This window comes from Quercus suber, unplaced genomic scaffold (genome assembly GCF_002906115.3).
Source record: "Quercus suber isolate HL8 unplaced genomic scaffold, Cork oak 2.0 scaffold_750, whole genome shotgun sequence".
NCBI classification, from domain to species: Eukaryota; Viridiplantae; Streptophyta; class Magnoliopsida; order Fagales; family Fagaceae; genus Quercus; species Quercus suber.
In genome coordinates, this window is record NW_027070186.1 from 1 (window position 1) to 15,433 (window position 15,433).

Genomic DNA, 15,433 nt, shown 5'->3' on the forward strand with positions numbered 1-15,433 from the left:
AGATTTTTCACAAGGAAGTCGAGTTTACGAAACTCGACTTCTGTTCAAATGGAAGTCAAGTTTCCTAGACTCGATTTCTAAGTTTTTTTTTTTTTTTTTTTTTTTTTTTTTTTTCCAGACTTCACCCAAGAGGGAATTGTACAAAAACAATCCAACTTACTAATATATTTCATCCACATGCTATGCACCAAATTTTTTTCTAAAAAGCTACTATTTGACAAATTTTGCCGTAATCACACATGTCACACGACAAAGGATATTCATATTTGCAAGAACACTTCACCCTTCCATTTGACCTCGCTCAAACAAGGTGATGGCAATTCAACAACAACGGAAGTAGAGAGATGTAAAAAAGAAGGTCTATTTCGTATCGAAGGCCATTTCAATTTGGACAAAAGGACATAATATTTCGCTATCGATTAATATATGTCTACCATTTCGATATTACTACTTTTTATACATACATATTTTATCACTGGTTTATTTCCTAAATATGAATTTATTAATTTTTATGTATATTAAAAAATTAAAATTTACATATTTTATAAGTCTAAATATTAGTCTGAGTACATTAAACAAATTATTAGCTTAAAAAACATGTTATTAAAAAAATTCAAAATTTTAACATTTTTTAAAAAAAATTTATTCTACCAATCAAAACACCAATACTGGCCAGCACAACATGTTATTTTTTTTGGGTATATTTTAGAGGAGTACCAGTATAAGTTTAATAGCTTATATGGTATGTTTCCTTAGTATGGTCAGTACCAGTATGGAATTGACTTCCTTGGAGGTAAGACAAAGAACATTAGTGAGTAGCATAAAATCTCTTTGGATCCGGTTAACGGGTGCCTTTAGTGCAATTTTTAATAATCATTTAAAAAAGATTTAATATCACTTTGAAAGAAAATATAAAAAACTATCCCCCAAAACAAAAACAATTACTTTTTTTTTTCTATAAAAAATTTCTAACGAATATTTTTTAACCAATTGTCCTTAGGTCATTTGTTAACTTTCCCAATCTCTTTACATTACTTTCTAGAAAACTTATACAGAGTATTATTACATATGAACCCCACACATATAAAAACATAAACAGACACTCCCAAACAGATTAACCCTCCCCCCAAATACCTAAAAATAAAAGCATAATCCCTTCTTTTTTCTTTTCTTTTTTTTTCTTTTTTGGGTAAAATACGGGAATAATTATATTAATCATAAGTATTTGGAGCCCAAATTAAACGGGGTACAAGGACAGCAGTTATAGTCAAAAGAAAGAGCCTCCATGACAACAAAAGAGGCGTTACAAAGGAAATAAAAGGTTCAGTTTGGCCATGGCCAAGAGATGTAGCGAGGACCAGAGATCCTGAGAATTGGGTTCAATGGGAAAAACAAAATACGACAATTTTAAGAAATACACTATTAATTTTTTTTAATTATTTATTTTGTAAAAATTTTTTAATTGTTCATCCCTATGATGTAAGTTGCATTATCCTGGAACTCAAGTTTCCTAGACTCAAGTTCCACTTTATATATATATATATATATAAACAGTTTAACTTACTAAAATTTATTAGCCGCATGCATTTTTGCTAGTTTTTTTTTTCCAAACATATGCTTTTCTACAAATTTTTCCGTGAATTGCGATTGGATGGTTAGAGTGTTATTCAAAACATGTTGAAACACAATCAAAATTGGTCAAAATTAGGATTTGATAATAATTTTATGACACTCCTCTATGTCTGACCAGGATGAATGTACCCAATCTAACCTTGATTTTCGAATTCTTTTGGTAAAACAACATTTTGGAGACATCTTATTACTTTTTATTTTTTTATTTATACAAGATAGAATTCTACTTTAGTTTAATTTAAGTATATATGTGTGTAAAATTTCATCCTGAAAATTTAAACCCGACTCTTTTTCCCTACATCTCACAAGCACTTATATTTGTAGAGTGATCATCGCATCAAAAATGTGTAGTGATGAGACATCTTGTTACTTGAAAATGCTGAAATATTTTGAAAAATTAAATAGAGTGATGATAGTACCAATTATAAAATTAGTACCGTTTACTTTACAATTCTAAAATAAATAAATAAAATAAAATAAGGAGTACCAACTATAATTGGTAGTGTCATCATGTTTAACCCTAGCTAAAGCTATAATGTATTTTGATACGTTCTGACATGTTTTGACTAATATTTATATTTTAAGTCTCTTCTTTCTTTTACTTCCTTTGTTGATTAGTGCTGTTTATTTATTTTTTCAGTTTGTGTTTTTCGTTACAGAATTAAATTGGATAAATTTTACTAACATATTCAGAGATTTGGACTAATACTAAATAGATTCAAAGTTTTTCAAAATTAAACAATTGATTCTTAAAGCCAACTTAGTCCCTAATCAGTTAGTTATTTTTTCCGAAATATTTTAGGTGCTAAATTGACTTTAGAGACTAAATTTGTTAGTTTTGAAAAGTTTTAGATTTGATTGGCATTAACCCAAATTTTAGGGAGTATGAATGGAATTTACCCAATTAAATTTTATAGAGCTCTTATTATATATTTTATAGACCACCATGTCATAAAATGATGGTATTATTTTAGGTTGGAACATTTTTTTTTTTTCTTTTTTGAAACTATTGGAACATTTCAATATTAAAATATTATTTAATAAATTAATTAAACGATTAACTGATAAATTTAACAAGAAAAAAATGTGGAGCTATGTGGGCTAGAAGGAAAGTAAATATTTTAGTTAAAGTTTGAATCCCATATTAATAAGGAAAGAGGGTCCTTATTTTATTTATAAGTGTCAAAATTTATTGGGCTTAAATATATTACTATTATCACTTATTTTATTTATGTGGGACCCAAAACTTTTAACTGAGCTTTATGAGGCATGCTTCAAATTTTGAAGTTTGAAATTTCAACGTGGCTTACGGCGTTAGCAGACGTTAGGAGAGCAACAATTATTATGTTGAGCTGGCAGACAAGATGATGTAATCCCCTTTAAATTTGGTGGCATGCTTTTATTGGCTGAGAGTACAAGGTCAGCATGCTGACTTTGTATTCTGAGACTACACAATAATTTTTTATATGATGCATGAGAAAATAGATTAAACCTGAGAGCATATCACATTCAATTAATGTGGTCTAGTTGGACAAATAATAAGGTAACAAAATTATACTCCCTCTGTCCCAGTCTGTTTGTCTTCTATTCTGTGGGGCCAGAAAATCGAGTAGCCAAGGCCCACTTCAACCCAGGCCCAGATGGCCCACGCCGAGGACGCACGATGGGTCCGAGGATGACCCTATCCTCGGTCGTCCGAGACCTCGATGCGGAGAAGGGCAAGCTTTGGGCGAACCGTCACCTCGGCATTGAATACATTCACCTAACCCATTTGGCCGCATTAATGGGGATGTAACCCCCTGCCAGGGCGACATCGATCAGGGTGAACCACTTGAGCACGGATATGACCTTTGATGGGATAGGCCATCAGGAGGAAGGCCAATAGATGATCAATAGGAGGAAGAAGATGGGCATATATAAGAACTGTGAGCAAAATGTATAAGAGAGGGTTTTTTGGGAGGAAGAAAGCCTCCTCGGCCCATGGCTGAGGAGAATCCCCCAGTTGTAAACTGTTCTAAGTATTTTTGTAATAAAAGAGAAAGGAGTTCATGCTTTGTAAACGCCGGTCAGCGCCTAAACCTTCAACCCACTCTCTACAAATTCATTGTTCTGAGTTCGTTGGGCCTTTAACCCATCTCTTTTGGGCTTAGGCAACAAAAACTGACCCTACAATTAGCACCGTCTGTGGGAAGGATTAGCGCGCCGGTCGGCGCAATAGGCGACTGTTCTAAATAACCATTCTACGGAAGATCAGTGGTGGTGCAAAAAAAAAAAAAAAAAAAACCATATATTTAAAAAAAAAAAACAAAATTATATAGATATTAAACATACTCGGTGCGGTTCGGTTCTTGGCGGTATGCACGTCTCGGCGCCGATGGCCGCACCTGTCCAATATCGGTACCGAAGAAATGCCGCCGACCACCATGCCGGAAACCTTCGTCGAAGCCCTGAGAGGTGCGGATCGGTGCGGTCAGACCGGTTTCAGTCGGTGTCGGTAGATCAATGAACAGGCCTAAGTATAGTAGCGGAATCCGGGAAGTTAAAGAAGAAATAGGTTCGATGTAACCTCGTTGGAGCAAGAAGCTTGGATGGCTTAGGTACTTGGGTAGATTAGGCTTGGAGGGTCTTCTGCTGTTCATGTATCCCAACTACATTCTTTAGTAGATTATTTACCGCTTGGAGGGCGGCGGAGAGGTTTTACGCCGAGGACTTCGGTTTCCTCTTCGATAACACATCGTATGTTATCTGTGTGTTTGCATCTTTCCTTCCTTTATCTTTGCCTTATATTTACTGCTGTAGATGTGTTTATATTTAGCTTAGATTGTTTATCAACTCTGTTGTAAGCTTGTTATCATGTTCTGCACATTAACTGTTTGATATAAAGCTTGAATTGGTAATTTTGTAATTAGGGGTCCAAACGTTCAAAGGTGTTTTACACGTTTTTGAACTTTCAATTTATAAGTGTCAAAATTTATTGGGCTTAAATATGATGCATGAGAAAATAGATTAAACCCGGGGCATTTCACATTCAATTAATGTGGTCTAGTTGGACAAATAATAAGGTGACAAAATTATACTCCCTTCGTCCCAGTTTGTTTGTTTTTTATTCTATTTTGGAATGTCTCAAAATATTGTTCTGTTTCTAAAAATAAATGTCATTAATTTACTAATGTTTCTATTATACCTCTATTTTATTTTCAAAAATATTTGAAAAGAAAACTAATATATATTTAAAAAATTAATCTAATTGGGGTACCTTTTTATTGCCTCATTAAGAATAACTCTTTAAAAAAAAAAAAGCTAATAAATTTTTTTAAGGATAGTTTTGTAAATTTATACATTTTTATAAGGTATAAGACAATAAATGATGTTTCCTTAGAAAGTTTGAATTTTCAAACAGGACAAATAAATTGGGACAGAGGGAGTAAATAAATAAATAAAAAGGTCACTATCACATCATGATTTGGTCGATATCATAGCTGTCGTGAACTCTACCTTGGAACTTCGCACCACCACCATGCCACCCCAACAACCCCCGCTTAATACCCCAATTTATCCACCATAATCAAATATCTAAGTTTGGCTATGCAAGCGCGGTTTGTCATGGTAAAGGTGAGTTTGGAAGGGACATTGGTGACTGGGTAAGGAGATTTCAGGATTTGGTATTGTTTGGTGACAAAAAAAAAATGAGAATGTGATTGGGTTTGGGTTTGACAGCTTAGTTTATGAGTTATTAGTGATTTTTTTTTTTTTTAATTGGAAAAAGTTAATAGATGTCCCAAAAGCATTAATTTAAGATATATTTTTAGAAACTTTTTATGGAAAAAAAATGTAATTAATTTTTTTGACAACTTTTTATATTTTCCATAAAAGTGGTGTCAAAATTTTTCTAAAATGATTTATTAATGATAGCCTTACGGGTACCGGTTAATATGATACTTTTTTCAATAGTTGCATGATTGATCCAATATATGATTAATTAGGTAATCAATATCGAGAAGCCCAACAAACATATGATATAATAAAGTCCACTCATCATAAATGATATAATAAAATCCCTCCTCAGAACCAAACCCTAATCCAACAGTTTGTTGGGTCCTAGGAAGGCAAATATGGTAGCTCATACTCTAGTGAGATAGTTCCTTCTTAATAATTTTGTAGGTTCTTTTGATGTTACAAATTGCCCCTTGTTTTGGTAATGCTATAAAGGTAGAGGCTAATTTTTTTTTTCTACGGTATAATTTCCTTTCTTTTTGCTTTGTTTTCTCCGGTTGGAGGTTTTTTTTTTTTGGGTAATAAAAATTTCCTGTTCATTTAAAAAAAAAAAATCCCCTACAGCTATCCTTGACATGGCCACATTATTACTGTTCCTCCAAAATGCCAAATGCTACATGATAAATGAATTTTATGTTATTCATTCATAATTTTCCAAATAGCATAAAGCTCTATCTTTGTTTTAAAAAGACCACCGGCCAAATATATATATATATATATATTTGTTAAAGTAAGGATAATAAAAATCAAAGCAAAGAAACAGAGCCAAAGAGCAAAAAGTAATGCTACCCAAAAAAAAAAAAAAATTAGACAATTTTTTTCATACCTATTAAATTGGTAAACTTTCATTAGTTATTATTTGACCCATTACTAGTATTTTATCGTATCAACAATATCTGGATAGTTCTCCAAGATCAAAACCATATCTGGATCGAATCAGAAAGATGCGGCCACTCCAATCATTAGATTAAAATAAATAAATAAATAAATAAATAAATATATATATATATATAGTACACGTTTTATTTTATATTTTTATATTTTTGTGTGTGAATGCGATGCAGCCACGAGTGACAAGACGACCCAACGTGTCATACTCTTCTTTATTTGGCACAACTATATAATTAAGCTACTCAACCACATTTCTATCAACCATATATCTCCAGAAACATTGCAGAAATCGAGCAAGAGAGAGAGAGCTCAAATCACCAAAGGGTAGCCATGGTGATGTCTGTGTTTCTGAGTTTTATTTTCCCACCACCCCCATCACTTTTCATCAAGGCCATGTCAGTTGTGAGCTTAACATCATTGGCTTATACTGGGTTCTCGGAAGCAAGAGGAAAGCACTTGAACTACTCCAAATTTTGGAATGCAAATTCTCACCAATCTATAACAAAAATTAAACTTACTAGCAGAACAGGCATGCTCTTTCTCTATACTCCGGCGTTTCTTGCTGCTCTCACATCCTTTGTGCTTTTCCCACATCATGATTTCCGAACTCTGTTGCTTAAGTCAGCTCTAGCCCTTCATTTCTTTAAGAGGATCTTTGAGGTACAATCCCATCCCTCTCTCTCTCCTTAAAACACACAAGTTTATTTCGTTGAATTATAATAACTGTTTTTGGATTTTTTTTTTTTTTTTTTTTTTTTTAACTCATATAGATAATTAATTTTTTAATGGTCATAATATTATACCACAACATGTATTTCTCAATTTGTAAACCTAGTTGAAAAGTTTAATCATGTAAAGAGATTATTGTTAGATGATTGAAGGACATTTAAAGGTATTACTCAAAGGGAAAGACAATGGTTTTGTGTAGAAGTTTGGAGAAGCTCATGACAGTGATCTAGAAAAGATATTGATGTCTTACAAAAAAAAAAAAAGGGTATTCCATTTTATACATCATTCTTTTTTGGCAAATATAATGGATGAATTTATGTTATTGACAATTGGAACAAATAGTAATAAGAAACTTAAAAAAAAGATCTAATATATATATAGAGGCAGTCAATCAGCGTTTTCTCGTTTGATTTCGTACTTGGTTAAATACTTAAATACTTTACCATCTTTTATAGGTGCTAGTTGTCCACCAATTCAGCGGCGGGATGATACTTGATTCTGCAATTCCTATCTCTCTTAGCTATTTCTTGTCCACTGCAAGCATGATTTATGCCCAGCACCTATCACAAGGCATTTCAGAGCCACCAGTTGACCTGAAGTATCCTGGAGTTTTGTTGTTTCTTATAGGAATTGGTGGCAACTTTTACCACCATTACCTCCTCTCTAAACTGAGGGGAAAAGGTGACAAAGAGTATAGGATTCCAAAGGGTGGTTTGTTTGACTTTGTGATATGCCCACATTATCTTTTTGAAATTATAGATTTCTTAGGGATCTCTTTTATCTCCCAAACACTATATGCATTCTCCTTCACTTTAGGCACTATTTTTTACTTGATGGGAAGGAGTTATGCCACCAGGAGATGGTATCTCTCAAAATTTGAAAATTTTCCCGAGGATGTTAAGGCTCTCATTCCATATCTTTTTTAAAAACTCTGTTAAAATTAAGAATGATAGTTTGAAGATATGTGTAACTTATCGTTTTTAGATTCCCGTTGTAAAAGATTTTTTGTTTGATAAGTGAGCACCAAAGTGGTGTTAAGAAGATTACCAATCTAAAATTTTATTTTGTCTCTATATTTAGGTGGTGTTTTTATTTTCGTTCTTGCGTATTCATAAGTTTCGTTTTGGTCCGTAATTTTTTTTTTTAATAACATTTCATTTTGGTCATTACCATTTATGGGTGGCAAACTGGCAATAGGGTGGGACAGGCCCCTCTTCGAGGGAGAGAAGACCTATGAACATTCTCTCAATCTAAAGATACAAAAATAAAACATTATTTATACTTAGCATGAGACATCCAAGTTGCATAGACGGTGAAGAGATACCTACCATGAGGACAATAAAATGCATAAACAGCAACAATGGCCATAGGAAACAGTGGCCATAGGAAAAGGTACACGTCGAATGTATAAAATTGTTTAAACACTACACGAATCCATATGTAAAAAATTTGTTTGGACACTACTCAAGCCGTCTTGAAAGATATATAAACAACCATATAAGTACATTACCATATGAAAATCAGCACCTTTTTTATATGGCAAAAACATAACTGTCACCATCTTGTCAACATATTATTAAGAAAAAATTATACTTTGTTTGCCAAAAAAAAACATTTGTCTACCTATGGTTTGCCAAAAAAACATTTTGCTTATCTGTAATGGGAAATAAAAGGGGGTGAAATAACTCAATAAGTGGAATTTACTAACATTGGAGTGTGGGAACAAACTTTTCAAATAAATAATTCTTACAATAATTTCATAACTTGTAACTCATCAATATTTATCATCAAGTACTTCATATATATATATATATATATATATATTAATACCATCACATAAACAATTTCCTAAACTTTTCTCGTCGTCAATGCTTACGCCTCATTGACAAGATTGTGTTGTCCCTTTTTTTGGGATTGGAACTTCCTTTTCATCCACTTTCTTACGGATGGTTCCTTTGGAACCTAAATGTGCACTCCCTTGCTAAGGAGCTTCTTTTTTGGATCCTCAATAGTATACTTTCTTGCTAAGGAGCTATCAAATGTGCACAGTCCCCTTTTCTGGAATCGTCCCTTACTAAGGACTAGCTGCAATATGATTGTCCCTTACTAAGGACTAAATACCATACTGAGCTTCTACTCATAACTTGCCATAGGTTTCCAAAACACATTTCAATATGCTCACAAAAATAATCCTTTCATAATTCTAAAAAATATAAGGATATATTCATGCATACAAGTTTAAATAAATTCAGGTTGTCCCACAAGTTTTTTATAAAACGAATAGCCAATGTGCATATCAAACATTTATAAAATATCAATTCATATATAAAATATCAACATGTTTCTTTGATATAAAATAGTTTAATAATCAACACTGTTTTGGGAAAACCTCCAAAATTAGTAAATATCACTTACCTCTTAGTTGCAAAATAAAAGAAATTAATCGCCCTTGAGTCACAATGAATCATTAGAATTAGAGCCTAGCAACACCAAAAATAGGTCCATCAATACACGAATTTCCTACTAAAATCTATTTTCATACTTAGACAATATAAATCTTAGACAACACTGATATTTCCAAAATTTTACATTTATTTATGTAACTCTCCAGTTCACTTTCAGCTTTAATCTAATTGTTCTATTTCACATATTTTTACTATCAATTAATAAGCATGATTGTATTGCAACTCTATAAAAATCTAGCAATTCATTATAGGTCTAGCCATCATATATTCTACTATTCCTTAGAAGCCACATGATATATAAACCTATTTGATCAGCCTAATATTTATATCTATTAGTCAAAAATAGAAGCCACATAATATAGTTCTGCTAAATCAATCTTAGAGCCAATGGAGGACCATATGGCTATACATACTATTCATACGTAATCAATTTCAAAGCTTGGACCATACGGCTATATATAAACAATTCCTATTATAATATTGTAATCATCAACCCAAAGACCCATAATCCTCTTGATGCCGCAAAGCATAAGGACACTGCTGGACACTTATTTGGATAATGACAATGGCGGTGAAAACAGTGAGACTGTAAACAATTATATATAAACCACAAGCAACCCTTTTTTTCTTCTTCTTTTTTTCCTTTCACATGGTGACAAACTTGAATTGATAAGTCTAAGCCTATTACTCTATTAGGCACAAATTCAAAGCCGTGGCCCTTCCCTGACATATTGACCATCCTTATCTAATATAATACAATTATAGGAGCCTTTTTCTATTAGTATAATCATAGCCTAGGTTCATGACAATTGCTAGCTATTGACTAGTCAAACTTCTTAAATTTAGAGAAAGACGAACCATACCTGAACTACTCGTGCATAGCCATAGAGAAGAATAGAAATAACTCACTCATGTGTTGCGGCTGAAAATAAAAGGAACTTCTTATGTACATACACGTGTAACTTAAATGGTAAAAGGTTAGGGTTATCAAGGCCCATATATTTACTTATGTTACCTCACTTGAGCTTTATATCCCATAGTATTTATCTTATTTTTAATATCTTAGGCCTAAATCAATTTAATCCATTTAATTGTAGGCCTCCTTTATAATTTACGCATAGTAATTAAATTGGTATCAAAATTATGGGGTGTTACATGAATGCCATTAAGGTTATCACCATTTATGATCATATCATCCACATATAGGAGAAGCAAAATGGTGCCTTTATCATTGCGACGAAGAAATAAGGCAGAATCATAAGGACTGGCAGTGTAACCCAAGTGAAAAATGGTAGAGCTAAACTTGGCAAACCAATCTCGTGGAGCTTTTTCAAGGCCATAAAGTGCATGTCGAAGGCGATAAACCTTGTTTGATTCAACAAAAATACCAGAAGGAGGTTGCATATAGACTTCTTCACTTAAATCCCCATTAAGGAAGGCATTTTTTAACATCCATCTGAAAAAAATTCCATTTACTAGCAGTGGCAACAGTTAAGAGGGCATGAATAGATGAGATACAAGCAACTGGAGCAAAGGTCTCTTCATAATCAATCTCATACTCCTGTGTAAAACCTTTTGCAACAAGACGAGCCTTGTAGCGCGCAATGGACCCATCAGGGCGAGTCTTGATCTTATAAATCCACTTACAACCAACCACAGACTATCTAGGAGGTAGAGTAACCAGATCCTAAGTATGGTTTTTGATTAATGCATCAAGTTCTTCTTTCATTGTAATCTACCATAAGGGGTTAGTGGAGGCCTCCTAATAGGTTTGACGCTCATGGAGTGTAGCAAGGGTAGTGTAATAATGATAGTCAAGTAAATGTGCAGGAATGGATCTTACTCGGGTTGAGTGGGGAGGTGGAATGTCTTGTAGAGGATCTTCAAGTAAAGCAGGAGCAGGGGACCCAGGCTCAAGGTGGGGTAGCTCATCATCAACCTACATCTTCGACCTGACTAGGAGAAGCATAAAAAATATCTGGAGGTTAGCTAGAGAAGTCCAAAGGAGGATCAAGAGTATTTGTAGAAGGAACATGAGACTCATCTGGAAAGATTTCTAAAATAGAGGAGATAGTTAGGGAAGAACGAAAGTGAAAGCGTTCAACAAACAAGTGGTGTTCCCAAAAGACAACATTACGGGNTTTTTTTTTTTGTTTAACTCATATAGATAATTAATTTTTTTAATGGTCATAATATTATACCACAACATGTATTTCTCAATTTGTAAACCTAGTTGAAAAGTTTAATCATGTAAAGAGATTATTGTTAGATGATTGAAGGACATTTAAAGGTATTACTCAAAGGGAAAGACAATGGTTTTGTGTAGAAGTTTGGAGAAGCTCATGACAGTGATCTAGAAAAGATATTGATGTCTTACAAAAAAAAAAAAAGGGTATTCCATTTTATACATCATTCTTTTTTGGCAAATATAATGGATGAATTTATGTTATTGACAATTGGAACAAATAGTAATAAGAAACTTAAAAAAAAGATCTAATATATATATAGAGGCAGTCAATCAGCGTTTTCTCGTTTGATTTCGTACTTGGTTAAATACTTAAATACTTTACCATCTTTTATAGGTGCTAGTTGTCCACCAATTCAGCGGCGGGATGATACTTGATTCTGCAATTCCTATCTCTCTTAGCTATTTCTTGTCCACTGCAAGCATGATTTATGCCCAGCACCTATCACAAGGCATTTCAGAGCCACCAGTTGATCTGAAGTATCCTGGAGTTTTGTTGTTTCTTATAGGAATTGGTGGCAACTTTTACCACCATTACCTCCTCTCTAAACTGAGGGGAAAAGGTGACAAAGAGTATAGGATTCCAAAGGGTGGTTTGTTTGACTTTGTGATATGCCCACATTATCTTTTTGAAATTATAGATTTCTTAGGGATCTCTTTTATCTCCCAAACACTATATGCATTCTCCTTCACTTTAGGCACTATTTTTTACTTGATGGGAAGGAGTTATGCCACCAGGAGATGGTATCTCTCAAAATTTGAAAATTTTCCCGAGGATGTTAAGGCTCTCATTCCATATCTTTTTTAAAAACTCTGTTAAAATTAAGAATGATAGTTTGAAGATATGTGTAACTTATCGTTTTTAGATTCCCGTTGTAAAAGATTTTTTGTTTGATAAGTGAGCACCAAAGTGGTGTTAAGAAGATTACCAATCTAAAATTTTATTTTGTCTCTATATTTAGGTGGTGTTTTTATTTTCGTTCTTGCGTATTCATAAGTTTCGTTTTGGTCCGTAATTTTTTTTTTTAATAACATTTCATTTTGGTCATTACCATTTATGGGTGGCAAACTGGCAATAGGGTGGGACAGGCCCCTCTTCGAGGGAGAGAAGACCTATGAACATTCTCTCAATCTAAAGATACAAAAATAAAACATTATTTATACTTAGCATGAGACATCCAAGTTGCATAGACGGTGAAGAGATACCTACCATGAGGACAATAAAATGCATAAACAGCAACAATGGCCATAGGAAACAGTGGCCATAGGAAAAGGTACACGTCGAATGTATAAAATTGTTTAAACACTACACGAATCCATATGTAAAAAATTTGTTTGGACACTACTCAAGCCGTCTTGAAAGATATATAAACAACCATATAAGTACATTACCATATGAAAATCAGCACCTTTTTTATATGGCAAAAACATAACTGTCACCATCTTGTCAACATATTATTAAGAAAAAATTATACTTTGTTTGCCAAAAAAAAACATTTGTCTACCTATGGTTTGCCAAAAAAACATTTTGCTTATCTGTAATGGGAAATAAAAGGGGGTGAAATAACTCAATAAGTGGAATTTACTAACATTGGAGTGTGGGAACAAACTTTTCAAATAAATAATTCTTACAATAATTTCATAACTTGTAACTCATCAATATTTATCATCAAGTACTTCATATATATATATATATATATATATATTAATACCATCACATAAACAATTTCCTAAACTTTTCTCGTCGTCAATGCTTACGCCTCATTGACAAGATTGTGTTGTCCCTTTTTTTGGGATTGGAACTTCCTTTTCATCCACTTTCTTACGGATGGTTCCTTTGGAACCTAAATGTGCACTCCCTTGCTAAGGAGCTTCTTTTTTGGATCCTCAATAGTATACTTTCTTGCTAAGGAGCTATCAAATGTGCACAGTCCCCTTTTCTGGAATCGTCCCTTACTAAGGACTAGCTGCAATATGATTGTCCCTTACTAAGGACTAAATACCATACTGAGCTTCTACTCATAACTTGCCATAGGTTTCCAAAACACATTTCAATATGCTCACAAAAATAATCCTTTCATAATTCTAAAAAATATAAGGATATATTCATGCATACAAGTTTAAATAAATTCAGGTTGTCCCACAAGTTTTTTATAAAACGAATAGCCAATGTGCATATCAAACATTTATAAAATATCAATTCATATATAAAATATCAACATGTTTCTTTGATATAAAATAGTTTAATAATCAACACTGTTTTGGGAAAACCTCCAAAATTAGTAAATATCACTTACCTCTTAGTTGCAAAATAAAAGAAATTAATCGCCCTTGAGTCACAATGAATCATTAGAATTAGAGCCTAGCAACACCAAAAATAGGTCCATCAATACACGAATTTCCTACTAAAATCTATTTTCATACTTAGACAATATAAATCTTAGACAACACTGATATTTCCAAAATTTTACATTTATTTATGTAACTCTCCAGTTCACTTTCAGCTTTAATCTAATTGTTCTATTTCACATATTTTTACTATCAATTAATAAGCATGATTGTATTGCAACTCTATAAAAATCTAGCAATTCATTATAGGTCTAGCCATCATATATTCTACTATTCCTTAGAAGCCACATGATATATAAACCTATTTGATCAGCCTAATATTTATATCTATTAGTCAAAAATAGAAGCCACATAATATAGTTCTGCTAAATCAATCTTAGAGCCAATGGAGGACCATATGGCTATACATACTATTCATACGTAATCAATTTCAAAGCTTGGACCATACGGCTATATATAAACAATTCCTATTATAATATTGTAATCATCAACCCAAAGACCCATAATCCTCTTGATGCCGCAAAGCATAAGGACACTGCTGGACACTTATTTGGATAATGACAATGGCGGTGAAAACAGTGAGACTGTAAACAATTATATATAAACCACAAGCAACCCTTTTTTTCTTCTTCTTTTTTTCCTTTCACATGGTGACAAACTTGAATTGATAAGTCTAAGCCTATTACTCTATTAGGCACAAATTCAAAGCCGTGGCCCTTCCCTGACATATTGACCATCCTTATCTAATATAATACAATTATAGGAGCCTTTTTCTATTAGTATAATCATAGCCTAGGTTCATGACAATTGCTAGCTATTGACTAGTCAAACTTCTTAAATTTAGAGAAAGACGAACCATACCTGAACTACTCGTGCATAGCCATAGAGAAGAATAGAAATAACTCACTCATGTGTTGCGGCTGAAAATAAAAGGAACTTCTTATGTACATACACGTGTAACTTAAATGGTAAAAGGTTAGGGTTATCAAGGCCCATATATTTACTTATGTTACCTCACTTGAGCTTTATATCCCATAGTATTTATCTTATTTTTAATATCTTAGGCCTAAATCAATTTAATCCATTTAATTGTAGGCCTCCTTTATAATTTACGCATAGTAATTAAATTGGTATCAAAATTATGGGGTGTTACATGAATGCCATTAAGGTTATCACCATTTATGATCATATCATCCACATATAGGAGAAGCAAAATGGTGCCTTTATCATTGCGACGAAGAAATAAGGCAGAATCATAAGGACTGGCAGTGTAACCCAAGTGAAAAATGGTAGAGCTAAACTTGGCAAACCAATCTCGTGGAGCTTTTTCAAGGCCATAAAGTGCATG

At 33.0% G+C, this 15,433-nt stretch overlaps 1 protein-coding gene and 1 pseudogene across 1 annotated transcript; both read left to right on the top strand.

The window, feature by feature from the left end:
- Positions 1 to 6,620: 6,620 nt before the first annotated feature.
- On the top strand, positions 6,621 to 8,067 carry LOC111996313 (uncharacterized). Its single transcript, XM_065766844.1, has 2 exons — positions 6,621 to 6,957; positions 7,482 to 8,067. Exons 1-2 carry the CDS (start codon positions 6,628 to 6,630, stop codon positions 7,950 to 7,952), a joined length of 801 nt encoding a protein of 266 aa, XP_065622916.1. The 5' UTR covers positions 6,621 to 6,627; the 3' UTR covers positions 7,953 to 8,067.
- Positions 8,068 to 12,070: 4,003 nt separating this feature from the next.
- LOC136064731 (uncharacterized) lies at positions 12,071 to 12,659 on the top strand (annotated as a pseudogene).
- Positions 12,660 to 15,433: the final 2,774 nt, after the last annotated feature.